The sequence below is a fragment of the Callorhinus ursinus genome, unplaced genomic scaffold, assembly GCF_003265705.2.
Source record: "Callorhinus ursinus isolate GAN/ISIS: 27379988/994484 unplaced genomic scaffold, GSC_fseal_2.0 scaffold51, whole genome shotgun sequence".
In the NCBI taxonomy this organism is placed as follows: Eukaryota; Metazoa; Chordata; class Mammalia; order Carnivora; family Otariidae; genus Callorhinus; species Callorhinus ursinus.
In genome coordinates, this window is record NW_027397113.1 from 7,846,736 (window position 1) to 7,871,926 (window position 25,191).

Sequence of the window (25,191 nt, forward strand, 5' to 3'; positions counted from 1 at the left end):
AGGAAAAGCATATTCTGTCTGTCTTGTTTAATCAGTGCAGGCTTCCTGGAAGAGGGAGGGTTTGGGCCCAGTGTTGCACCTCCCAGCCCAGCTTCATATTTTGAATTTCAAACCTTCAGTAAAGTTAAGAAATTAGTACAATGAACCTTTACATATGCACTGAGATGGACCAGTTTTTATCATTTTCCTACACTTGTTCTATATGCACTTGCAAATATGTATGTGTCTATATTTTTGTCTTTGCTGACTCATCTGAAAGTCAATTGCAGATGAGATTTTACCCCTAAGAACATTCTTCTATACAGCCAAAATACTATTGTCACACAACATTGGCTAATACTGAGTTTTTCATATTCTAATTTCCTTAGTTCTAATAATATTCTTTTTTTTTTAAAGTCTTTATTTTTAAATAATCTCAACACCCAGCGTGGGACTCAAATTCACAACCCCAAGATCAAGAGTCACACATTCCACCGACTGAGCCAGCCAGGTGCCCCAGAAAAGACATTTTTAATATTTCGGTATACCCATTCTTCATAATTTTGTTCTGCCCCCGTATCTAAGGCGGAAGGAGCTTGCTGTGTTCAAAAAAGTTTCTGTATCTGGCATTATGCTGAGTCTTTTAAAGTGATCTTCGTAAAACGTGTGCGATAGGAGACATCATACCCATTTTACAGATGAGGAAATGGGCTTCAAACAGTTGGGTCACTGTCTTGGGATTACATTGCTGATAAATAGCAGATATGAATCTAAATCTGTCCAACACCAAAACAAGGCACTTTTAGGTTATGAAATCCTTTTTTTTTTTTAAGATTTTATTTATTTATTTGGCAGAGAGAGAGAGAGAACAAGTTGGCAGAGAGGCAGGCAGAGGGAGAGGGAGAAGCGGGCTCCCTGCAGAGCAGGGAGCCCAATGCGGGGCTCGATCCCAGGACCCTGGGATCATGTAGGTTATGAAATCCTTAAGAGCAAAGACCACATAACAGTCTCATTGCTAGAGAACTTATCTGGTTCAAAAGTCCTTTTACAGAGCTAAAGTTGAGGCTCTGAGATGGGAAGTGTTGGGTCCAAGTTTGAGGCAGTGTTAGGAGCAGAAATTGTCTCATATTACTGTTCTAGAACAGATTTTGCTAGTAAGTAGTATATACGCTTTGTAAGTGATTGAACTTCTAAAATGTAAGAACAAAAAAAAAGCCATAATTAGTCATTTAGCTTTTAAAACACAATCACTTCAAAAGTGTTATTGGAAAATTGACCTCCGTGCTTCAGAGCCAAAATATAGCAGGAAGACAAGAGTTAGGGATAAAGAGGAACAATAGCTTTATTTATTTTTATTTATTTATTTTAAAGATTTTATTCGTTTATTTGACAGAGAGAGACACAGCGAGAGAGGGAACAGAAGCAGGGGGAGCGGGAGAGGGAGAAGCAGGCTCTTCCCTGAGCAGCGAGCCCAACGTGGCGCTCCATCTCAGGACCCTGGGATCATGACCTGAGCCGAAGGCAGATGCTTAACGTCTGAGCCACCCAGGTGCTCCGAACAATAGCTTTATTGCTTTGCCGGGCAAAAGAGCCGGCAGCAAGCTATGGCCCTCAAAAACTGTAAGCCTACCTGGAGGAAGGGGCTCAGAGGAAGGTGCTGGGGGGTTTTATAGGTAAATACAGGATCTAGCTGGTTTCTACAGGAATTGTGTAGGTGCTGCCAGCCTCCTTAGTCCTTTTCAGGGCGGTACCAGGTTCCTGAAACAAAAGGCTAAAAAAGGAGGATAGGAGGTTTGCTGGAGAGGGAAAAGTTTACTTTAAAATCAAGCTTCGCGGGGCGCCTGGGTGGCTCAGTTGGTAAAGCGACTGCCTTCGGCTCAGGTCGTGGTCCTGGAGTCCCGGGATTGAGTCCCGCATCAGGCTTCCTGTCCGGCCGGGAGTCTGCTTCTCCCTCTGACCCTCTTCCCTCTCGTGCTTTCTATCTCTCATTCTCTCTCTCCTTCAAATAAATAAAATCTTAAAAAAAGAATAAGAAATAAAATAAAATAAAATCAAGCTTCACGGAAGCATTAGTGCAGCCATTTTGACTTTTGTCCAATTCTATGTTTTTAAGTGGTTTCAAAAGTATCTTCAGGAACTGCCAACTGGTATTATTCTAACTCACACTTCCACTGAGAGCAGTAAGCCTTCTGGCCTCAGAACCAATTTTCCTTTTCTTTTCTTTTTTTTTTTTAAAGATTTTTTATTTATTCATTTGTCAGAGAGAGAGAGAGAGAGAGAGAGAGAGCACAAGCAGAGGGAGAAGCAGGCTCCCTGCTGAGCAAGGAGCCTGATGCGGGACTTGATCCCAGGATCCCGGGATCATGACCCGAGCCGAAGGCAGACGCTTAACCGACTGAGCCACCCAGGCATCCCCCAATTTTCCTTTTCATTCATTCGACCAACTACTAAGAACCTACTACAACGTGCTAGGCAAACACTGTTGTAGGAGATGAGGATATAGCCTTCAACAAAATAGGGAAAGTTCCTGTTGTCAAAGAGCTTCTTTTCTGGAGTTTATTCAACAAATAGAAGGGATGCCTGGGTGGCTCAGATGGTTAAGCGTATGCCTTCGGCTCAGGTCATGATCCCAGGGGTCTGGGATGGAGCCCCTCATCGGGCTCCCTGCTCAGTGCAGATCCTGCTTCTCCCTCTCCCTCTGCCATTCCCTCCTCTTGTGCTCTCTGGCTCTATCCCTCTCTGTCAAATAAATAAATAAAATCTTTAAAATACCATCAACTTAAAAAAACCCACAAATATAATAAAAGCAGTGAATGCTTATATAGTGCTTACCTAAACATTGCAGGCACGAAGTGCTATGCAGTGAATGATGTGGGGAACAAAGGCTAAAGAAATGTAGAAAAAAATTAAACCTTCTTACAACCTATAGCCCATTGACAAGTACTTGAGACAGGCAGAGTGACCTTCCTCCAAGAACTCAACTGCTTCAAAGTTAATACTTCGCTAGAGGCAAAAGGCAACCTTTGTTTGACATTAGCCCGACCTCCAGGATCCTCCAAGTCTCCTTTAACATATGAAAATCCCTTTGGAAACATCCTTCATCTCTTACCCTCCCCCTCAAGATACATGTTAACAATCATCTTCCAAGCATATGAGCCACGAATCTACATCTGAAGGGTCTCATGACTAAAGTTTACTAGACAGTAGTAAATGACCCCTCAAGGTCCTGGAAACCTTAGAGACTTAACACTCTTCCCTAACCCCCTCCCAACTTAAAAGTATATAATCAGTCACTCTTCAGAACCGCAGTGCAGCTCTTTCTGCCCACAGGTCCCGTCCCTGTGCTTTAATAAACCATTTTTTTTTTTTTGCACAGAAGACGTCTCAAGATTTCTTTCCTGACCGTTCACTCTGGTACCCCAACATTTCACATCAGTGAACATATTCATTCCCTGGTTTCAATTTCACAACAAACCCTATGAGGGAGTTGTGCTATTATCATCTTCACTGGGGAAGAGGAAGTAGGCATAGAAATGGTGAGCAGAGTACCCAGCCAGTAAGTGAGATAGCTGGAACTTGATCTAGACAGACTGGCTGTTGTGGGGGCTCTTCAAGAGGTGCATATGAGCTCCTCATATAGTTACCACACTCCCTCTCTGCAAGGGAGAGGAGAGGTCCTGAGTTGGCAGGTTGGGGAGAGAGCAAAGCCTAAACAATGAAGACTAACAGAAGGACCGAAGTGCCAGCTTATGACCGGGAGAACACCTGCAGCCCAGCCAGCCCAATTTATTTTGGGCTTTTTCTCCTTCCCTTTATTTCCTTTTCCTCTCTTAGGAGTTTTCCCTCCCTTCCTCCCTCCTCATTCTCTCTCTCAGGCTCCCACCCACTGTGGAGCCCACGAGGGGCATGAACTCACGCCCCTGAGATTGAAACCTGAGACGAGATCCAGACTCCCAGGCTTAACCGACTGAGCCACCCAGGTGCCCCTGCCTCCTTTCTTTCCGTCTTCTTACCGCTTTCCCCTAACCTTCTTTCTTTTAACTGCTTTTCCCATTGTCACTGTTTGTTTACTTGTTTATTTATTTAATATCGTCACTATTTATTGATTAAAACGTTTCCTAGTGCTTCATTTTTAAAAAACCTCCTGAGTTGAACACTGAATTTTTGGCTTTCGGAAAAAATAATTAAATCCAACTGTGAATAGCCGCAGCTAGCTTTAGTTTGTGTCTTAAAACCCCTTTAAAAAAAAAAAAACCCTTTGAGGGAAAAAAAGGTTTTTTTGAGGCCGGTCGGATTCTCGTTGTCACCGTCGGAGTCCTGCTCTGGGATCCCGACGCGGTCCGGAACCAATGTATGAGGGTCGCGGACGTCGCCGGACGGGTTTTCCTGAGAAGCCCAGGCATTGGTTCCTTTTGGGTTTCCCGTCAGCGCGCATGCGCTGCCTGCGCTTCGCCGCTCCCGCCTCGGGCTCGGGCTCGGGCTCCGGGATGTCCGCGTTGTGCGACCCTCCCGGGGCCCCAGGGCCTCTCGGGCCTGCCCCGGCCACCCACGGTCCCGCGCCGCTCAGGTAGTCAGAGCCCCTGGCGTCTTCCCCCATCGCGCGGCCCTGCGCCGATCCCCAGCCTTCTCGGCAGAAACCCGGATCCTACCTCGAGAACTCGCGTCAGCGTTCTCAGGGATTCCTGCTCGGGTCTTCCCAGACCTCAGGGAATGCCTCACCAAAGCTCTGGGCTCCAGTGCCCGCACTCCTGAGATCTCGGTCCTGCCTCCTCCTAACGCCAACGCCTAGTTACCCCAGATCCCGGCCTTGTTTTCCCAAGAGTTGGGGATATCAGAACTCTTGGGAACCCAGCTGTCCTGCCCCTTTTAGACCCGAGAGAACCCAGGGTCCCCTGACTTTATGGAGACTCTCTGGGAACCCAGTCCCGGAAACCCGCCAAATGCTTCCCTCTAGCCTTTGCCTTGCCCTCCAACTAAGTTACTCTCTCTCAACTTAGGGTGGTTTGTTTGTTTATTTATTTATTTACTTATTTATTTATTTAAGGAATCAGAGAGGGCACAGTCGGAGCCCTATCAGCCCCTAGAGGATGCGGTCTTCTTTGGCAGAAAAGGCAGTGGACTTTGCCTCTTCCCATAACACCGGCTTCTGAACGCCTAAGACTGAAGCCATCTGTTTGGGAGGGGAAGGGTTGAAAGGCAGACATTACCTTGTCTGTATCCTGGGACACTGTGATTCCTAGGCGCCAGGAGGATGCCCGGAGTTGGTTGTTGATGTGGAGTTCAAGTGGTGGGTGGTTAAGATGCTTGCAGAATATGGGGAAAAAACAGTTACTAGGAGGCCTTAATGAGGGACAAGTTGAGTTTAGGATTTTCTTTAAGAGCATAATCCCCAGTGCTTGTGTTTTGGGGGGAGGGTAGTCAAGCTGGAAAGGTGTTTTTAAAAGCAGATGTTGTAGCCACACAAGGTATATTTACTCAATTCAAAAAATACTCATGGAGTACCTCCTGAATGCCCGGCACTTCAATAAAAAGGGATTCAGTGTTGAAGAGAATAGAAATGTTTACTACCCTTTTGGAGTTTATAGTCTGATTACTTAACATTGGTTTTCTTATCTGTAAAGTGGGATTATACCTTATTAGACAACAGCCTAAAGTGGGCTGTTGTCTGGATTGAAATAATATACATAAAGTACTTAAAGAGTACCTGACATGAGTTACCTAACATTGATATTATTGTTATTATTGAAAGAAAAAATATTTATTGGGTGATTAGTGTGAACTTGATACGGTGCTTAAGTGTTTCATTATCTTATGAGGGAGGTACAGTTACCCCTGTTTTACATGGAAAGAAACCAAAGCTCACAAGGGGAATGTAATGTGCCTCACATCTCCCAATGCTCTAAGTCTGCTTCTCTTGCTTCCTTTTAGTGCTCAAGAGCTGTCCCAGGAAATCAAGGCTTTTCTGACTGGCGTGGACCCTATTCTGGGCCACCAACTCTCGGCCCGGGAACATGCTCGCTGTGGTCTTCTCCTGCTCCGCTCTTTGCCACCTGCTCGGGCTGCCGTGCTTGACCACTTGCGAGGTGTCTTTGATGAGAGTGTCCGGGCCCACCTGGCTGCCCTGGATGAAAGCCCTGTGGCTGGCCCCCCTCACCTCCGTCCACCCCCACCCTCCCATGTCCCCGCTGGGGGACCTGGTCTAGAAGATGTGGTGCAGGAAGTACAGCAGGTGCTGTCTGAGTTTATCCGGGCCAACCCAAAGGCCTGGGCACCTGTGATTAGCGCATGGTCCATTGACCTCATGGGGCAACTGAGCAGCACATACTCAGGCCAGCACCAGCGTGTGCCCCATGCCACTGGCTCCCTCAACGAATTGCTGCAGCTGTGGATGGGCTGTCGGGCCACCCGCACATTAATGGACATCTATGTTCAGTGTCTCTCAGCTCTCATTGGTAGTTGCCCAGATGCCTGCGTGGATGCCTTGCTGGATACCTCTGTCCAGCATTCCCCACACTTCGACTGGGTTGTGGCCCATATTGGCTCCTCTTTTCCTGGCACTATCATCTCCCGAGTTCTCTCCTGTGGCCTTAAGGATTTCTGTGTTCACGGTGGGGCTGGAGGCGGAGCTGGTGGCAGTGGTGCAAGCTCTTCTCAAACCCCCTCTATAGACCCCTTCCCTGGATCTCCTGCTATCCCTGGGGAGAAAAGGGTGCCCAAGATTGCCTCAGTTGTAGGCATCTTAGGGCACCTGGCCTCCCGCCACGGAGACAGCATCCGCCGGGAGCTTCTGCGAATGTTCCATGATAGCCTGGCAGGGGGCTCTGGGGGCCGGAGTGGGGACCCGTCCCTTCAGGCCACAGTCCCCTTCCTACTGCAGCTGGCGGTCATGTCACCAGCTTTGCTGGGCACAGTCTCTGGAGAGTTGGTGGACTGCCTTAAGCCTCCAGCTGTGCTGAGTCAGCTGCAGCAACACCTGCAGGGATTCCCCCGAGAGGAGCTGGACAACATGCTGAATCTGGCTGTGCACCTGGTGAGCCAGGCCTCGGGGGCAGGTGCCTACCGCCTGTTGCAGTTCCTGGTGGACACAGCTATGCCTGCCTCAGTCATTACCACCCAAGGCCTGGCTGTGCCGGACACGGTGCGTGAGGCCTGTGACCGGCTGATCCAGCTGCTGCTGCTGCATCTGCAAAAACTGGTTCATCACCGGGGAGGGTCTCCTGGGGAAGGGGTGCTGGGCCCGCCCCCACCCCCCCGCCCTGTGCCCTTTCTAGATGCGCTAAGAAACCATGTTGGAGAGCTGTGTGGAGAGACCTTACGATTGGAACGGAAGCGCTTCCTTTGGCAACACCAGCTCCTGGGGCTGCTCTCTGTCTATACTCGGCCTAGCTGTGGACCCGAGGCCTTGGGCCATCTCCTGAGCCGGGCCCGAAGCCCTGAAGAGTTGAGTCTGGCCACCCAATTATATGCAGGGCTGGTGGTCAGCCTCTCTGGCCTCCTGCCTCTGGCTTTCCGAAGCTGCCTGGCTCGGGTGCATGCAGGGACTCTGCAGCCTCCCTTCACTGCCCGGTTCCTGCGCAACTTGGCACTGCTCGTGGGGTGGGAACAGCAGGGTGGTGAGGGCCCTGCAGCCCTAGGGGCCCGGTTTGGGGAGTCTGCATCAGCCCATTTGTCTGACCTGGCTCCTCTCCTGCTACATCCTGAGGAGGAAGTAGCTGAAGCTGCTGCCTCTCTCCTGGCCATTTGTCCCTTTCCTCAAGAAGCCCTGTCCCCCTCCCAACTCTTGGGACTGGTGAGAGCTGGAGTACATCGCTTCTTTTCATCTCTGAGGCTACATGGCCCCCCAGGGGTGGCTTCGGCCTCTCAGCTTCTTACCCGCCTCTCTCAGACCTCTCCAGCTGGGCTCAAAGCTGTCTTGCAGCTGCTAGTTGAGGGAGCCTTACATCGGGGCAACGCAGAACTATTTGGAGGGGAAGTGGATAGGGACAACGAGACTCTCTCAGTTGTCTCAGCTCCTTTGGCTTCTGCCTCCCTGTTGGACACAAACCGGCGGCACACTGCAGCTGTGCCAGGGCCTGGAGGGATTTGGTCAGTTTTCCACGCTGGAGTCATCGGTTGTGGCCTCAAGCCACCCAAGTTTGTCCGGTCACGCAATCAGCAGGAAGTGATCTATAACACCCAGAGCCTCCTCAGCCTCCTGGTGCACTGCTGCAGTGCCCCTGGGGGTACTGAATGTGGGGGCTGCTGGGGGGCTCCCACCCTGAGCCCTGAGGCAGCCAAAGCTGTGGCAGTGACCCTGGTGGAGAGTGTGTGTCCTGATGCAGCTGGTGCTGAGCTAGCCTGGCCCCCTGAGGAGCACGCCCGGGCCACCGTGGAGCGGGATCTCCGCATTGGCCGGCGCTTCCGGGAACAGCCCTTGCTCTTTGAGCTGTTAAAGCTGGTGGCAGCTGCTCCCCCAGCCCTGTGCTACTGTTCCGTGCTCCTGCGGGGGCTACTAGCCGCCCTTCTGGGTCATTGGGAAGCCTCTCGCCACCCTGATACAGCTCACTCCCCCTGGCACCTGGAGGCATCCTGCACTCTGGTAGCTGTCATGGCAGAGGGAAGCCTCCTGCCACCAGCCCTGGGTAATATGCACGAGGTATTTAGCCAACTGGCACCTTTTGAAGTGCGTCTGCTGCTGCTCAGTGTCTGGGGCTTTCTCCGGGAGCATGGGCCATTGCCCCAGAAGTTCATCTTCCAGTCGGAGCGTGGCCGCTTCATCCGGGACTTCTCCAGGGAGGGCGGGGGTGAGGGTGGACCCCATCTCGCTGTGCTGCACAGTGTCCTCCACCGCAACATTGACCGCCTGGGCCTTTTCTCTGGCCGTTTCCAGGCACCTTCACCGTCCACTCTCCTTCGGCAGGGAACATAGCCTTTTCCAAGCTTCGGAAGCCAAGGGAGGTTGAGCAGTGAGAGAGCTAGGGGGCTAAGGTGCTGCAGAAAGGTGGAGGTTTCTCTTCTAAAACCTTGGCCTGAAGAGCGCTGTCACTTTTTTCCTCCCCCATCTTTTTTTTTCTAAATAAAATTTGCCGAGTTGAGAAAAGCAGAGTCCAGTTCCTCTGTCTGATGCTTAGAGCTGACAAAGTCGGACAGCACCTGGCTCTGGACAATCCCGCCCCCCGCCCTCAGGCTACGCCCCTAGACCCGCCTGCCGCGGGCATTTATTGTGCGCGCTCTGCCAATGGGACAGCCGCCCGGCCGCTCTCCGGTCGAGCCAATCAGAAGGCCGGAAGGGGCGGGCGCTAAGATACGTGGCTCAACGCGCGCGGGGGGGAGGAGAGGCTCGGGGTCAAGGAGCAAACCCGGCACAAGATGGCGGCGGTAGCGGCAGTGGCGGCGCGTAGGAGGCGGTGAGGAGCCCGGAACCCGGGGGCACGCCCGGGACGCCCCAAGGCCCCTCAAACCCCATATCTCTCCTTCCTGTGTGTCCTCCTGAGACTCTGTTATCCCCCGGCCTCGTGAGCACCCTTTGTCCCTCTGGAGGCGGCCTCAGGCTCCCCCGGTTTCCTCGCGGTACATCCGCGCGGCGTTGGGGGCCCTTGCTTCTGGGGGCTCCCAGCTCTAGCCCGGCGGCTCAAGAAGGCCGCAACCGTTCGCTCTTCTTGGTCTTGGCCGCTCTTAGCCGCCCCCTCCCTTGGCGGCTCGCGGCGGTTAACGCTGCCGCCTCCTTCCTGCAGGGTGCGGGCCATCCGGGCGGGGGACTAGACGCGGCCGGGCCCCCGGGAACGCGTCCACTGTCCTGCGGGCCCCTCAGCCGGGAAGCCCCGCGGCCTGCTATCCCGCCTGCACTACCCTTCTTGCCCTACCCCCTGCCGCCCCCCCTCCCCCGCCAGAGTCCCGGACCCTGCCCTGCCCTTGTCTTCACGTGGACACCAACCATGGCTTGTTCGGTGTTCACGGTCGCTGGGCACGGTTGGGGCAGGATCCCGTAAGTTCACGGTCTGCCTGGATGATGGTGCTCAAACACAACATGCAGTCGAATGTTTTGGTCTGCGCTTTCGAGTTTCTATTACCGAAAAAAACAAAAAACGGTTCGAAACGATCACCAGCGCCACAAAACGTTTACCTGGACATAACGGATGTACTGGGGTGGGAGAGGCATGTACTGTCACCAGCAGAGAAAAAAAGATTGGACTGTAAACTCAACTCTTTGGAAGCCTGTGATCTGAAACAATAAACGGGTGCACCTTACCTGTGGCTCATTCCTGACGTTGGCTTGTGACCACCTCTTGCTCTCGGGCGTTCAAGGCATTCCGGAGTTCCTAGGGCCTTACAACAGGTCACATCTGAAAGATCTTTTAGAAATCTTATCCTCATTGGCATTTCTCCCAAGCCCATTGCATAGATTGTGCAAATAGGACTCCAGAGGGTGTTTAACTCACTGTACTTCTGATTACTGCTGCTTTGGGCAGGTGGACATGGAGTCAGTGGTGCAGGGTGCCTGCTGCAGTCACTCCTCAGGACCTGGGCCACAAGGCTTGCTGTTGAGTTTTCTGGTAGCATTTCTTCTGCTTGTTTTGCTACTAATTATTCCTGCTTGGCCTATCAAAAGACATTGCCTGGTGTTTCCCTCACTTTTCTGTGTGCCCTGGCTTGCTTTGCACATTCTTCTGGAACTGGAGGGTTTACTGTGTTCTGCCATCTCCTTTCTGGTGAATTTTCCTTACCTTTAGCTTTCAGGCAGATGCTGAGGCTAATGCTGGGTACAATGTATATAGTCTCTAGTTAGCAGTTTGCAAAGTTTTAAGACTTAGAAGAAGAGAAGCTTGTGTTTGTTTTCTCTCCTATTTGGGACATTTTAAGAGTGTGCTCCTGGACAACCCACATCAGCCTCTGGGAAAGCATGTTTAAAATGAAGATTTCTCCCGGGGTTCGGGAATCTACATTTACTAAATACTGCAGGTAATTCTTAACAGACAATGAAGTTTGAGAACCTCTGTTTGGGATTTACTGAGAATGGATGAATGTATCTTTCAAACTAACTTGTTTAGCCATTTAGTCCCTTGTCTGTCATTTGATAGCACCTTGGGGAACTAACAGTTTATGGTAACCTTGGGGTAATGGTCCTCAGTGAGGCAGGCCCTGCTGGTAGGTAGCATGCTGTATTGTGTATCATGAAGTACGTGCGCCCCGGAGTCAGGCAGAGCTGAGTTCAATCCCAGTTTCACCCCTTATTAGCAGTTCAGTTTTGGATGGATTATTGAACCTTTTATGCTTCAATTTTCCCATCTGGGAAAAACCCCAACCCTACATCCACCAAGAAAACAACGAAAGAAATGAAAAAGAGGTAGTATGTATCAAGAAGTGGTTTTGAATGATGGTTGCCCATTAGAGTTGTTTTGAGGAGATTTTAAAAACTCTGATGCCCAGACCCCGCTGTGTGCCAGTTCGATCAGAATCTCGGGGTGAGATTGGCACTTTTAAAAACTTCAGGCTGAGTTGAAAACTAGGGATATAGGCAGTTAGCCCGGCCCCTCAGGGTATGTTAGGATTCAGGACATGTGGCTGTTGTTATTCTTTTCAGGCTTAGGTCGTGGTATTGGCGACTTATTTCGAATCCCTAGGAGTGGAGGTCTGAGGAGCAGGGTGCGTGGGTGCTAGGGATGTTGGGACTCTGGGTATTGTGACAACAGGCTAGCTGAGGGTACATCTTTAACTTTACCACCGTAGCTCCACCTGATGCCTTGCCCGTGGAAAGGCATGGCTCGCTTTGTTTCTCTGTTCCTCACATGGTGCCACCGCTTCCCCTGGGACTGGCTGTTACTGCTCCTTTCCTCTGAGAAGCTGATGTAACCAGAGTCAATACCAGGGCCTCTGAAGGCCAAAGATCCTTTGTCCACTTCCCCTGCCTTTTGAAGGGAAGGTGTGAGTGAGCCAACTCCGCAGGCCTGACGTTTCACCCCATGTCCACTGTGCCTTCTCTTCTATTTGACCAGACTCTATTTTTCTCCCCTTTTAGGGTTGTGGTGGGAAGGGGCCTTTCCCTGTGAAGGTGGGGCCTTTTCTGATCTCTGCGCTGATTGTTCCCTCTTTGTCTTTTTTCCTCCTTAGGTCTGGGACAGGTTTGGTACTCGCTTGTTTAGGGGTCTGCCTGGGAGTTACCCTTGCTGTGGATAGAAGCAACTTTAAGACCTGTGAAGAGAGTTCCTTCTGCAAGTATGATATTTCTTGGAGAGTGGGCTGGAAAATAGGGTACTGTGGGAGGTGCTGTGGCAGATGGGGGGTAGCCTGGGGACATTGCAGGTGGTAGAGGGTCCTAGGAACATTGGGGAACCTTCCCTCCTTCCCATTTCACTTGGCAGGAGGCAACGAAGCATGCGTCCAGGCCTCTCTCCGTACCGAGCCTTGCTGGACTCTCTACAGATTGGTCCTGATGCCCTCACAGTCCATCTGATCAATGAGGTCACCAAGGTCAGGGGAGAAAAGGAGGAGTCTGGTGGGGGTGGGGAAATGGCTAAGGGGTAATTCGGCAGAGGTGAACCTGTAGCCAACATCCTATCCCAGCCATCTTGGGATTTTGTGAGGAATTCGTATCTCAGATCCCTTAGGTAAGGGGCTAGAAGGAGGAGACCCCTCAGGAGGGAGTGGGTTCAGAGGGCATTCCATGGTGTAGCCCTCTCCCTTCTCCAGATCCAAACCTCTGCCCCCACAGGTAGTGCTGGTGCTGGAGCTCCAGGGGCTTCAAAAGAATATGACCTGGATCAGGATTGATGAACTGGAGCCCCGGCGGCCCCGATACCGGGTGCCAGATGTATTGGTGGCCGAGCCCCCCACGTCTCGGTAAATTTTTCCTGAGAAACCTATCCATTTCCCTGGTCCTTTTGTCCTTCCTGATTAACCTTTATTTGGTTGATTTTTTTTTTCCACTTTGGGATAACAGCTGACTAGCATCTCGTCCCTCTTCTAACCTTGCTCCATTTCTCCCTCTGTTTCACGCATTTTCTCTTCTGCCCTTTTTCTTTCATTCTGCAAACAGATACTTCTTCCAGTTCTGTGCCAGGCCTGGGCTAGGGGCTGACAATGCAAGAGTAGATAAACAAGGCCCCAGGTCTTGCCCTCCAGTGTTAGTGTCTTTGTGGTTGGTTCCTCCCGTCCTTTCCCTTCCCCTTACTTTTCTCTTTTTCTTTGTTTTTCTTCAGATGCTCATGATATGATTACTCAAATCCTTGAATCATGACACAGTGTCATTATGAGTATTCCATGCGTGGCGCGCTCTCTCTCTCTCTTTTTTTAAGTTTGTTTATTTTATTTTTTTTAGTAATCTCTGCACCCGATGTGGGGCTCAAACCCACAACCCTGAGGTCAAGAGTCGCATGCTCTGCTGACTGAACCAGCCCAGCGCCCCATGCATGGCTCTCTATTAAGTACTTAATTTAGAAAATGTTATGATAAGGGGCGCCTGGGTGGCTCAGTCGTTAAGCACCTGCCTTTGGCTCAGGTCATGATTCCACGGTCCTGGGATCGAGTCCTGCATCGGGCTCCCTGCTCCGCGGGAAGCCTGCTTCTCCCTCTCCCACTCCCCCTGCTTGTGTTCCCTCTCTCGCTGTCTCTCTCTCTCTGTCAAATAAATAAATAAAAATCTTAAAAAAGAAAATCTATAGAAAATGATATGATAAACCCTCTTCCCTGTATACCCTTTACCCAGCCCAACCATTTACTTCTCACTATCCTGTGGTCCTGACCACCCTCAGAGGTGATTGTTACTCTAAAGTTCATTCCCTTGTCTTGTTCTTACAGTTGTGTCATGTATGCACATAAGAACAGGTATACACAAACGTATTTGTGTTTGTGTCCCTAAGCCATAAACTATGTAGGTGTGTTTGGTTTTGAGTGTTTAGGGTAAGTATCCTCTAGTGAATGTGGGCTTCTGGAACTTCCGTCTTTGACATAACTTTATATAACTCTGTTGCATATAGCTTTAGAAATTCATTTTTACTGCCGTATATATTCATATGGTGCCCCATGGTGTTAGCATTTTCTGAGTTGTGTTTATTATTAATTTTTAATATCATTTTTAATTTTTATATTTCTTATATTTTATATAATCTTATATTTTTAATTTAACTTTAATTTCTTATATACTTTTTATAAAATATTTATTTATTTGACAGAGAACAAGCAGGGGGAGTTGCAGGCAGAGGGAGAGGGAGAAGCAGGCTCCCCGCTGAGCAGGGAGCCTAATGTGGGGCTTGATCCCAGGAACATGGGATCATGACCCAAGCCAAAGGAGACGCTTAACCAACTGAACCTCTCAAGCGCCCCTCTAAGTTGTGTTGAAATAATTCTCTATCTCAAGGTCAGAAAAATATATTTTTTTCTAAAAATCTTACTTTAGGGACGCCTGGCTGGCTCAGTCAACAGAATATACCACCTTTTTTTTTTTTTAAGTTTTTTTTTAAGATTCAAGACACAGAGGGCGCCTGGGTGGCTCAGTTGGTTAAGCGACTGCCTTCGGCTCAGGTCATGATCCTGGAGTCCTGGGATCAAGTCCCGCATCGGGCTCCCTGCTCAGCAGGGAGTCTGCTTCTCCCTCTGACCCTCTTCCTTCCGTGCTTTCTATCTCTCATTCTCTCTGTCTCTCAAATAAATAAATAAAATCTTTAAAAAAAAAAAAGATTCAAGACACAGAGAGAGCGAGCATGAGCAGGGGGAGAGGCAGAGGGAGAGGGAGAAGCAGACCCCCCGCTGAGACAGGAGCCGGATGTGGGGCTCGATCCCAGGACCCTGGGATCGTGACCTGAGCCAAAGGCAGACACTTAACCATTTAAGCCACCCAGGCGCCCCAGAACATACGACTCTTGATCTTGGGTTTGTGGGTTTGAGCCCCATGTTGGGTGTAGAGATTACTTAAAAAAAAAAAAAAAAAGAATTAAAAAATCTTACTTTAAAATGTTAAGTAATAACCTGTCTGGAGTTGATGCTAGTATCTGGTATGAAGTAGGGATTTGGTACTGTTTTTTTCCTGTTTAGGAAATCTGTTTTTCTGACTTCACTATTGAATAGTTGTCCTTTCCTCACCAAACCGCCATGCTACCTCTGTTACATTTCTAAGTTCTAAGTATGCTTGGGTCCACTGCCAAGCTCTTCTTTGGTTCCTTTGGTGAATCTGTCCGCCCTGGCACTGTCCCCACAACACCAATAGCTCTTAGCGGTCCCCCCCCCCCGCCACCCCTGAAGTGTCATCACTACTCTTCGCCCTTTGTGCTGCTTTGTATCCCTTTCGATCTCTTTCCCAGGCTTTCCATCTCTGGCCGTGATGACAACAGCGTGGAGCTCACCGTGGCTGAGGGACCCTATAAAATCATCTTGACGGCGCGGCCATTCCGCCTGGACCTGCTAGAGGACCGCAGTCTTTTGCTCAGTGTCAATGCCCGAGGACTCTTGGATTTTGAGCACCAGAGGGCCCCCAGGGTCCCGTGAGTACAGGGGTTGGGACCAGAGAGAACCTAGTGTGCAAGAGCCCAGGGGTGTGGTGGATTTGGCCCCGGGTCCCTGGGAGGAAACAGGGTGGCAGGACCACCGTAGGGGCTGGGGCTGGGAGAAGCTGCTCTCGGGGAGAGTAGGAAGCAGACCCGGGTTGCGGTTTTCTCCCTTTCCTGTACAGATCAGGAGGCAAGTCACTTTTGTCTCTGAGCTGTACCCTGGGCACCTCCTCTGGGAGGCCTGCCTGGGTCTGCCTTTCCCTCTTCCCCTTCTCACACCATCACATTTCCCAGGTTTATTTTCTTCTTTTTTTTTTTTTTTTTTTTGGTTTCTTTTCCGCCCCACCCCCCATCTCTGGAAGTTTGTCGACTGAAACTCACTTTTATGTTTCTGTTTTTGTGTTGGTTTTGTGCCTCCTTTTCCCCTTCCCTACCCATCTCCTCCTGCCCCAGTTTCTCGGATAAAGTTAGTCTCACGCTCGGTAGCATTTGGGATAAGATCAAGAACCTTTTCTCTAGGTAAATCCATGGCCACTGGTACTGTATCTGTTCCTCTGCCCTTACCTGCCCTTCACTCTGGTCCCCAGGGGAAGGTGCCCCAGACCTTCCTATGCCCTGCCCTTCACTCACCCTTCTTTCCCCAGATACATGGTATCTGGTCCCTGTTCCCCTGGCTGGGAGCCCCCTAGGAGAAGGAACATGAAATGCTGGGAGTCCTTAAGGAATGTAAGGTGCTTCTTGCTTTGCCAAGGGGTGGAGAGATGCCGCCTGATGCTGGGGTTTCTGGCTCTTAGCGGGAGTACACGGAGGCTCTAGGTGGAAGTGCTTGCCAGCTGCCCTTGAAAGTCTTCTTTGGCAGAACCTCTTGTTTGAGTCCCTGCATATGTCTGTAGAGGTTTGACTATGGTGTGACCCACTTGCCTTTGTAAAACCCTGGTGTCAGGCCAAGAGGCTGAGGCCCAGTGAGAGTAGTTGGGGCCAGATTCTTTCGGAGGCTGCAGAGCCAGCACTGACATTCCCAGTCTAGGCACTCGAACCGTCCTGCCTGTCTCTTTCGGAATGCGGGCAGGGGCTAGTGATTTAGTCCTGGGTGCGGGAGGCACCGAATCATTTCCCTTTCTCATTTCTCTCCCCGTCCTTTGCATACTGATCTGCTCACCGGGGTCCCTCACCAAGCTTTAACATTCAGTCCCTTCCTCCAATGCCTTCATTCCTTTGGACCCTTGGCTCTCTATTCCCTTACCCCTCCTTCCATTAGCCCCTCGTCCCTGCCCCCTCTGGATTGGAGCAGACAGCTCTCCTACCTTCCAGGCAAGGATCAAAAGACCCAGCTGAGGGCGGTGGGGCCCAGCCCGAGGAAGCACCTGGGGATGGTGACAAGGCAAGTCGGCGGGCTGGGTGGTTGGGCACAGGGCTGGCTGGGAGGTTGGAGGGGAGAGGTCCACAGGAAACTTGAGCTCAGTCTCCCCGTTGGGGACAGGACTTAGAAGAGGGTGGGGGAAGAGAGAGCTAGTGTGTGATTGGAGGTGGTCTGCTTTCCTCCTCACAGCCAGAGGAGACCCAGGGGAAAGCAGAGAAAGATGAGCCAGAAGCCTGGGAGGAGACATTCAAAACTCACTCTGACAGCAAGCCATATGGTGAGGGACTGGGAGAGCCTTGGGCAGGGACGCAGGGACTCCTTGTCAAACAGAAGCTTTAAAGCCCATCTTTTGCTTTCCTTCCAGGCCCCACGTCTGTGGGTTTGGACTTCTCTCTGCCAGGCATGGAGCATGTGTATGGGATCCCTGAGCATGCAGACAACCTGAGGCTAAAAGTCACTGAGTGAGTCCCATGGTGACATCAAGAAATGGGGGGGAAAGAGGGGTCGGACTTTAGGGCTGTGGGGTGGTATCCATGCAGTTTGGATACTCCAGACAAGCACGGATCACTTCCTGTGGCCAGATCACCTTTGATGATCAGAAAATTCAACTTTGAGGGGCGCCTGGGTAGCTCAGTCAGTTAAGCATCTGCCTTCAGGGGCGCCTGGGTGGCTCAGTCGTTAAGCGTCTCCCTTCGGCTTAGGTCATGATCCCAGGGTCCTGGGATCAAGCCTCGCATCAGGTTCCCTGCTCAACGGGGAGTCTGCTTCTCCCTCTCCCTCTTCCTTTGCCCCCCCCCCCCCCCCCTCCACGCCCGTGCTCTCTTGCGCTCTCTCTCTCTCTCATAAATAAATAAAATCTTAAAAAAAAATTCTCCTTTGAGAAAGGGCAGGGGGGCCAGTTTTTATCACTCACCTGTATCTGTGGGATGGAGGTTGTGGGTGCCACAGCCTAGGGCCAGTCTGTCTGTCTGCCTGCAGGGGTGGGGAGCCGTATCGCCTCTACAATTTGGATGTATTCCAGTACGAGCTGTACAACCCCATGGCCCTTTATGGGTCTGTGCCTGTGCTTCTGGCACACAGCCCTCATCGGGACCTGGGCATCTTCTGGCTCAATGCTGCAGAGACCTGGATTGACATATCTTCCAACACTGCAGGGAAGGTGAGCACGCGTGCAGGGAGGAGTAAGAGAGTGAGTCTTCAGGCCTGAGGCAAATGCGTATGCCGGGGGCGTTTACTTTGAAGAGGCTGGCTGGAGGCTCTTCGGGGGATACTGTTTAGGGGCTGGGTGGGAGAAGGGGCCCTGAGCCTTGGGAGCAGCATTTGAGTTCCCTGGTCCTTCCCAGAAAACACACACTTGTGGAGAAAATATTGCTTCTTCTGCATCTGTTGTCAGTACGTTTGTTAGTGACCGTTTGTCATGTACTGGACACTCTTGGAGGTGCTGGGGATATATTGCTCATTGAGGTAGGACAGGTCCTCACTCTCGGGGCGGAAGACAGATGGAAGACAGGTAAGGAGGCGGGCTGAGTTCCGCAGTGGTAAGTGGTGAGAAGGAAGTGCAGTGATCACGTGGTGGGGACAGAGACAGGCTGTCTGAGACGGCGTGGTCCAGAGAGCCTCACTGAGGAGGTGATACCTGACCTCGGCCCTGACTGACTCCTTAGGACCCAGCTGTGTGAGGACTCTGAAGAGAACATTGCTGCTTTGTCTCTGGGTCAGGGAAGAAGAGGTGGGTGTCGGACCTGTGTCTCTGGTCCCCTCTGTAGACCCTGTTTGGGAAGATGCTAGACTACCTGCAAGGCTCCGGGGAGACCCCGCAGACAGATGTCCGCTGGATGTCGGAGAGCGGCATCATCAATGTCTTCTTGCTGCTCGGGCCCTCCGTCTCTGATGTATTCCGGCAGTATGCCAGTCTCACAGGTACGCGCGTCCCCTCTCTGCCAGCCAGCAGCCGCCTCCCCTGGCCCTGTCTTCCTGAGAGGGGTGACTCCGTTTTCAAAAATTCTGTGCCTCAGCCTGCTTACTAGTCCAGTACCCTTTCTCTCTCTCTCTCCCTCCCTCCCTCCCTCTCTCTCTCTCTCTCTCTCTCTCTCTCTCTCTCTCTCTCTCTCTCCCCCGCCCCCCGTTCCTCTCTCCCTCACCCCCCCAACAAGCCTCCATCAATTTCTGGGTGTTCCCGATGGCCCCAGGTTGGGCCTGACCCCATTGTGACCCCCGTGCCTGCAGGGACCCAGGCATTGCCCCCGCTCTTCTCCCTCGGCTACCACCAGAGCCGCTGGAACTACCGGGATGAGGCTGACGTGCTGGAAGTCGATCAGGGCTTCGATGATCACAACCTGCCCTGCGATGTCATTTGGCTGGACATCGAGCATGCTGATGGCAAGCGCTACTTCACCTGGGACCCCAGCCGTTTCCCCCAACCCCTTACCATGCTGGAACACTTGGCCTCCAAGAGGCGGAAGGTAAGAGGGCTGTGGCCATGCTCAGTCTTCTCCGGCACAACAGCCCTGGAGAGCTCTGAGCACCCCTGTTCCTTGCCTGCAGCTGGTGGCCATTGTGGACCCCCACATCAAGGTGGATTCCGGCTACCGTGTGCACGAAGAGTTGCAGAGCCGGGGTCTGTATGTGAAAACCCGGGATGGCTCTGACTACGAGGGCTGGTGCTGGCCAGGTAGGTGGGCCCAGAATTGAGGGAGAGCTATTGTGAGACCAGGGAGGTAGGATGGGAGCCATTTTGCCCCTTGAAGGTTGACAGCCAGCCTTAACTTGTCCTAGGCGCTGCTGGTTACCCTGACTTTACCAATCCCACAATGAGGGCCTGGTGGGCTAACATGTTCAGCTTTGACAACTATGAGGTATGGCAGCCCCTCCCCTGCCTGCATCTGTCTCTCCCACCCTGCCTCCCTAAGTCCGTCATTCTCTGCCAGCCAGCCCTGCTGTTGTTGGTTGCCTGTATTTTTTTTTTTTTAAGATTTATTTATTTGAGAGTGTGCGGGGAGGGGGTTGCAGAGAGAGGAGAGAAGCAGACTCTCCGCTGAGGGTGGAGCCTGACACTGGCCTTGATCCCACCACCCTGAGATCATGACTTGAGCCGATACCAAGAGTCGGTGCTTAACTGACTGAGCCCCCCCGCAGGTGCTCCTGGCTGCCTGTATTTATTAGGAACATTTATCATGCTCCTCAGAGGACCCTGAGAAATGCTTTTTGGATTCTTAGGAGTTCTCTGCTCTTAGAGTTTGTCTTTTTCCTCCCCTCTGTCCCATTTTCTGCTTCGTGTGCCTAGGGCTCAGCTCCCAACCTCTATGTCTGGAACGACATGAACGAACCGTCTGTGTTCAATGGTCCAGAGGTTACCATGCTCAAGGATGCCCAACATTATGGGGGCTGGGAGCACCGAGACGTGCATAACATCTATGGCTTCTACGTGGTAAGAGGCTGAGTGAGGAGAGCCTGTGGGCTGGGGAACTTGCACAGGACAGCAGGCTTTTGTTCCTCACTACCCCTTCTCTCCTTTGTCCACCCAGCACATGGCAACGGCAGACGGGTTGGTGCTGCGCTCTGGGGGCCTAGAGCGCCCTTTTGTCCTGAGCAGGGCTTTCTTCGCTGGCTCCCAGCGCTTTGGTAAGATTTGGAGAATAGAGCTGTGACAGAGGGTGTAAAGGCCAGATCGGAAGAGTGGTGCACTGTCTGTCCACGCGGCTGTCCTCCAGGAGCAGCAGGCTGCATCTCCACCACCCCCCCCCAACCTGCGCACTTTAAGGGGATCCAGGGACGGGGGAGGACCGGTCCCCTTTCAAGTGCTGTTGTGAATTCTGCCACCTTGGACAGGACCCCGGGGGCCCTAGAACAGATGTGGCAGGTCAGAGGAGTTGGCTGTATGAAAAGCAGAGCCCCTTCACTGTTGGCAAGCTCCATCTCCCTCATTTTCCTTAGGAGCTGTGTGGACAGGAGACAACACTGCTGAGTGGGACCATTTGAAGATCTCTATCCCTATGTGTCTCAGCTTGGGGCTGGTGGGACTTTCCTTCTGTGGAGGTGAGAGGGGGAGAATTGAGGGTCTTGGTTTGGTGGGAGAGGAGCCAGGTAGAGGGCACAGGACCCAGGCACAAACAGAGCTGAGAGTCTAGGGTGGGACCTGGGGGAGCTCCTTAGGTAGCAGCTTTTTCACCCTATTTTCCAACCTCTTTCCTGCCTCCCCTCTCCCAGCGGATGTGGGCGGTTTCTTCAAAAATCCAGAGCCGGAGCTGCTTGTGCGCTGGTACCAGATGGGTGCCTACCAGCCATTCTTCCGGGCACACGCACACTTGGACACTGGGCGGCGAGAGCCCTGGCTCTTACCAGCTCAGTACCATGACATCATCCGAGATGCCTTGGGCCAGCGATACTCCTTGCTGCCCTTCTGGTACACTCTCTTCTATCAGGCCCATCGTGAAGGCATTCCTGTCATGAGGTGAGGCATTGAGCTGGGTCTGCATAGAGTGGGCTGAGGTGGCTGAGGGACAGTGGGGACCGGGCTCCATCTCTAGGCCTCTTTTGCCACTCACCAGGGCCTTGTAAAGGAGGGAAATTCTGGTTTCAAGGTTGAGAGTAAGAAGAGACTAAGTAGCAGTAGCAGTAAACGTTGCTGCCTGGCATTGTTCGTCACTGTCCCCAGAGCCTAAAACAAGGCCGACAAGTATCCTTCCATCCTTGGGAGTAAGACAAACAGACAAGTACACAAATATGCAAATAAGAAAATTGCCAGGGTGCCTGGGTGGCTCAGTTGTTAAGTGTCTGCCTTCGGCTCAGGTCATGATCCCTGGGTCCTGGGATCAAGCCCCGCATCGGGCTCCCTGCTCTGTGGGAAGCCTGCTTCTCCCTCTCCCACTCCCCCTGCTTGTGTTCCCTCTCTCGCTGTCTCTCTCTGTCAAATAAAATCTTTAAAAAAAAAAAAAAAAAAGCGCCTGGGTGGCTCAGTTGCTTGGGTGACTGCCTTCGGCTCAGGTCATGATCCTGGAGTCCCAGGATCGAGTCCCGCATCGGGCTCCCTGCTCAGCAGGGAGTCTGCTTCTCCCTCTGACCCTCCCCCTTCTCATGCTCGCTCTCTATCTCATTCTATCTCTCAAATAAAAATCTTTAAAAAATAAATAAAAAATTAAAAAAAAAAGAAAATTGTCAACAGTGATAAGCTCTTTGAATAGGGTAATGTAATTTAGTTCTACAAATGGCCTTTTTAAGAAGAAAGACATGTGAGTGGCACCTGGGTGGCTCATTTGGTTAAGCGTCCGACTTTTGATCTCAGCTCAGGTCTTGATCTCAGGATCATGAGTTCAAGCCCCATATTGGGCTCCATGCTGGGTGTAGGACCTACTTAAAACACACAAAAAAGGGCATGTGAGATGAGGCCTGACTAATGAGGAAGATGGACTTTTGTGATCTAGAGGAAGAAAGTTCCCAGCACAGGAGATTGCAAGTGCAGACATCCTAAAGTGGAAATGAGTTTGTTGTGTTCCAGGGATAGAAAGACCAGTGTGTCTCAGGGTAAGGACCCAGAGGGGGAGGTAGGAGATGACGTAGGAGAGGAAAATTCGACCTGATGCAGGATAATGAAATGGCCACTGGAATGTTGCCATGTGGAATAGTTTCAGGAGGAGGTGGGGGAGGAGGAGGCAAGCAGATGGATTAGGAAATTCAATGACTAGACCAAGGGTAGGTTGCATAGCTGAGGCCTACCACGCAGTTGGGCTGCCTGGCACAAGCTCCTGGCTTGTCCCCTGTGCTGTTCTTATCTCCGGTTCCTGGGCTAGCGTCTTTGACCTCTGCCAGGACAGCAGGTGTCTTCCCTTGTTGTTTTGCTTCTTTCCTAGGCCCCTGTGGGTACATTATCCTCAGGATGTGACCACCTTCAGTATAGACGATCAGTTCCTGCTTGGTGAGAAATGGAGGGGACAGTTGCTGGTGGGTTGGCATAGGGCTGAGAAGAAGTAAGCACCTGTGGGAGAGGGGTCTGTGGATGCCCCGGGAGGGAGGAGTGAGTGAGGCCGGTGGCACAAGGCGGCAGGCGTTTTGGTGCTCCCTGCCTGGGAACTGGTCCCCTCAATTCACAGCTGATTCTGGTGTGTTTTAGGGGATGCATTATTGGTTCACCCTGTATCAGACTCCGGGGCTCATGGTGTGCAGGTCTATCTGCCTGGCCAAGGGGAGGTGAGTTAAGGAAGAAAGGGTGTGATGGGGAAAGGTGGTGAAGGCCAACGAGGGTAAATAGGATGGGGGCCCTGTGCAGTGACCTACTGTGTGTTCTGCCACCCACAGGTGTGGTATGACATTCAGAGCTACCAGAAGCATTACGGTCCCCAGACCCTGTACCTGCCTGTAACCCTGAGCAGTGTGAGTATGCCTGGCCCAGCTGCCAGCTCCATCTGCCTGTCAGTTTCCAGAAGGGGAGAGTGTGTGCTTTGGAGTCCAGTATGTAAGTGGGCATAGATGGGCAAGAGCAAAAGACACTGCCGGGCCCAAGATTGGACAGTGGGGCAACTTCATTCCCTGGTCTCGCCCTAGACCCCTGTGTTCCAGCGTGGAGGGACAATTATCCCCCGGTGGATGCGAGTGCGGCGCTCTTCTGACTGTATGAAGGATGACCCCGTCACTCTTTTCGTTGCTCTCAGTCCCCAGGTGAGGGCGTGGGCAGGGAGCCCCCTCAGCCCTCTGCCGGCCGTCCCGGGATTCAGTCCCTGGGGGGAGTGCCCCCCACTCCCTCTTGGGCTCAGGCTCTCCCCTATCCCACTTCCCGCTCAGGGTACGGCCCAAGGAGAGCTCTTTCTAGATGATGGGCACACATTCAACTATCAGACTCGCCATGAGTTCCTGTTGCGTCGGTTCTCGTTCTCTGGCAACAGCCTTGTCTCCAGGTAAGGAAGTGCTCATTCGTCCTTGGTAGCCTCAGGGATGCTCACAGTGCGCTGTGCTCTTTTCTTGCGTATGACCTTGCTCTGGGTCTCCTCCTTCCTTCTACTCTGACATCTTTCTCCCTGACAGGCATCTGTTTTTGTTCCCTCTAGCTCAGCAGACCCCAAAGGCCACTTTGAGACACCAATCTGGATTGAGCGGGTGGTGATAATAGGGGCTGGAAAGCCAGCAGCCGTGGTCCTCCAGACAAAAGGTGAGGGGTGAGACTGGCCCCCAGGCGGGGGAAAGAGGGGAAGTAGGGGCAGGGCTGGGACACCTTGCCTGTAGGAAAGCAGTTGCTATGCCGTAGCCTATTGCTGTGACCATGGAACGCTTTCTTTTTCTCCACCAGGATCGCCTGAAAGCCGCCTGTCCTTCCAGCATGACCCTGAGACCTCTGTGTTGATCCTGCGCAAGCCTGGCGTCAACGTGGCATCTGACTGGAGCATTCACCTGCGATAACACAAGGGATGTTGGGGGGTGGGAAGGGCGCAGTGGTGATGAGAGTTCCTCTTCCTTCTGCCTTGGAGTTTGACCGTCCCCAGACTTCACCTTTCTTATCTGAAGACTGAAATTCTGCCAACATCTGGGCAGGATGAGAAGCTGTCCCTGCACTCTGAATTCTTCCTGTGACCTCCTGACCTCTGCCACCCCGCTGACACCAAGTCTCCCATCGTCCCTCAACACTCTGTTGCTCTAACTGGAGCACATTCACCTGTGAAGACCTGGGGACCGTGAGACCCTTGCTTTCCCTTCTTTTTCCTTTCTTTTGGGGGCCCTGAATCTCCTCTAGACCCTCTTCATTTATACCTCTTGTGTGTTGATGCCATTTCTTGGAAGAAGAAGAGGGCAGTGAGCTTTAGGGCTCCTTTTCTCCTTCCCCTTCCCTCCCCACCAAACTGCTCTCCTTTTGTTTCTTTCTTCTCCCGATTCTTCTCTGTCTCAGCCCTCCCCTTTTTATGCCCCACTGATACACTGGGACCACCCCTTACCTGATAAGGGATGAATGGATCAAAGGAGTGAGGTTGCTGGAGAACATCCTCTTCCCTGTCACCCCAACCTTTCCTCTCCCCGATTGCTTCTAGAGCTGCTGCAGTTCTGACAGGGGCAGTTCTGTCTCCCCTGTCCTTTGGGCGAAAGAAGTTTCCGCTCTTCCTTAAGAGGAGATGGGCATTAAACTTCTTTTGCCCCCTTTTTGTCCCCTCGGGGGGCATTCAAGATGGAGAAATCAGTTGTGGTTTCGTCAAATCACGGTCACCTGTATTTATTGCTGGGAGAAGGCTGAGGGTGGGGGGAGATGATCATGTGTGCCCAGGGTCGGCTTGAAGCCCTGGGTGGGGGGTGGGGGAGGACTAACTGGGGACAAGGGGGAATATTTGTGGCAATTTTTTTTACTTCCTCTTGGCCCCCAGCTGCGACAGGTTTTGATAAAAGGAGAAACAATAAAGAGAGAAACCAGTAAATAACTGT

General features: G+C 51.8%; 2 protein-coding genes across 8 annotated transcripts; both read left to right on the top strand.

Annotated features, from left to right (window-relative positions):
- Positions 1-4,413: 4,413 nt before the first annotated feature.
- Positions 4,414-9,058, top strand: INTS5 (integrator complex subunit 5). The gene is made up of 2 exons (XM_025878554.2): positions 4,414-4,546; positions 5,908-9,058. Exons 1-2 carry the CDS (start codon positions 4,467-4,469, stop codon positions 8,885-8,887), a joined length of 3,060 nt encoding a protein of 1,019 aa, XP_025734339.1. The 5' UTR covers positions 4,414-4,466; the 3' UTR covers positions 8,888-9,058.
- A 211-nt stretch (positions 9,059-9,269) lies between these two features.
- GANAB (glucosidase II alpha subunit) lies at positions 9,270-25,187 on the top strand. 7 transcript variants are annotated; one of them, XM_073883589.1, is made up of 26 exons: positions 9,270-9,365; positions 12,067-12,171; positions 12,318-12,426; positions 12,668-12,795; positions 15,252-15,431; positions 15,891-15,956; positions 16,082-16,168; positions 16,749-16,822; positions 16,991-17,074; positions 17,162-17,258; positions 17,776-17,956; positions 18,564-18,717; positions 19,024-19,259; positions 19,342-19,468; positions 19,573-19,652; positions 20,081-20,224; positions 20,322-20,418; positions 20,731-20,832; positions 21,004-21,247; positions 22,644-22,708; positions 22,904-22,980; positions 23,089-23,163; positions 23,335-23,448; positions 23,572-23,684; positions 23,835-23,935; positions 24,074-25,187. In XM_073883589.1, the coding sequence occupies exons 1-26, from the start codon at positions 9,328-9,330 to the stop codon at positions 24,181-24,183; spliced, it is 2,988 nt and encodes a 995-aa protein (XP_073739690.1). In that variant the 5' UTR covers positions 9,270-9,327; the 3' UTR covers positions 24,184-25,187. The 7 variants fall into 7 exon arrangements, with proteins under 7 accessions (XP_073739690.1, XP_073739692.1, XP_073739694.1 ...); XM_073883588.1 differs by lacking the exon at positions 9,270-9,365 and adding an exon at positions 10,718-10,917; XM_073883591.1 differs by lacking the exon at positions 16,082-16,168.
- Positions 25,188-25,191: the final 4 nt, after the last annotated feature.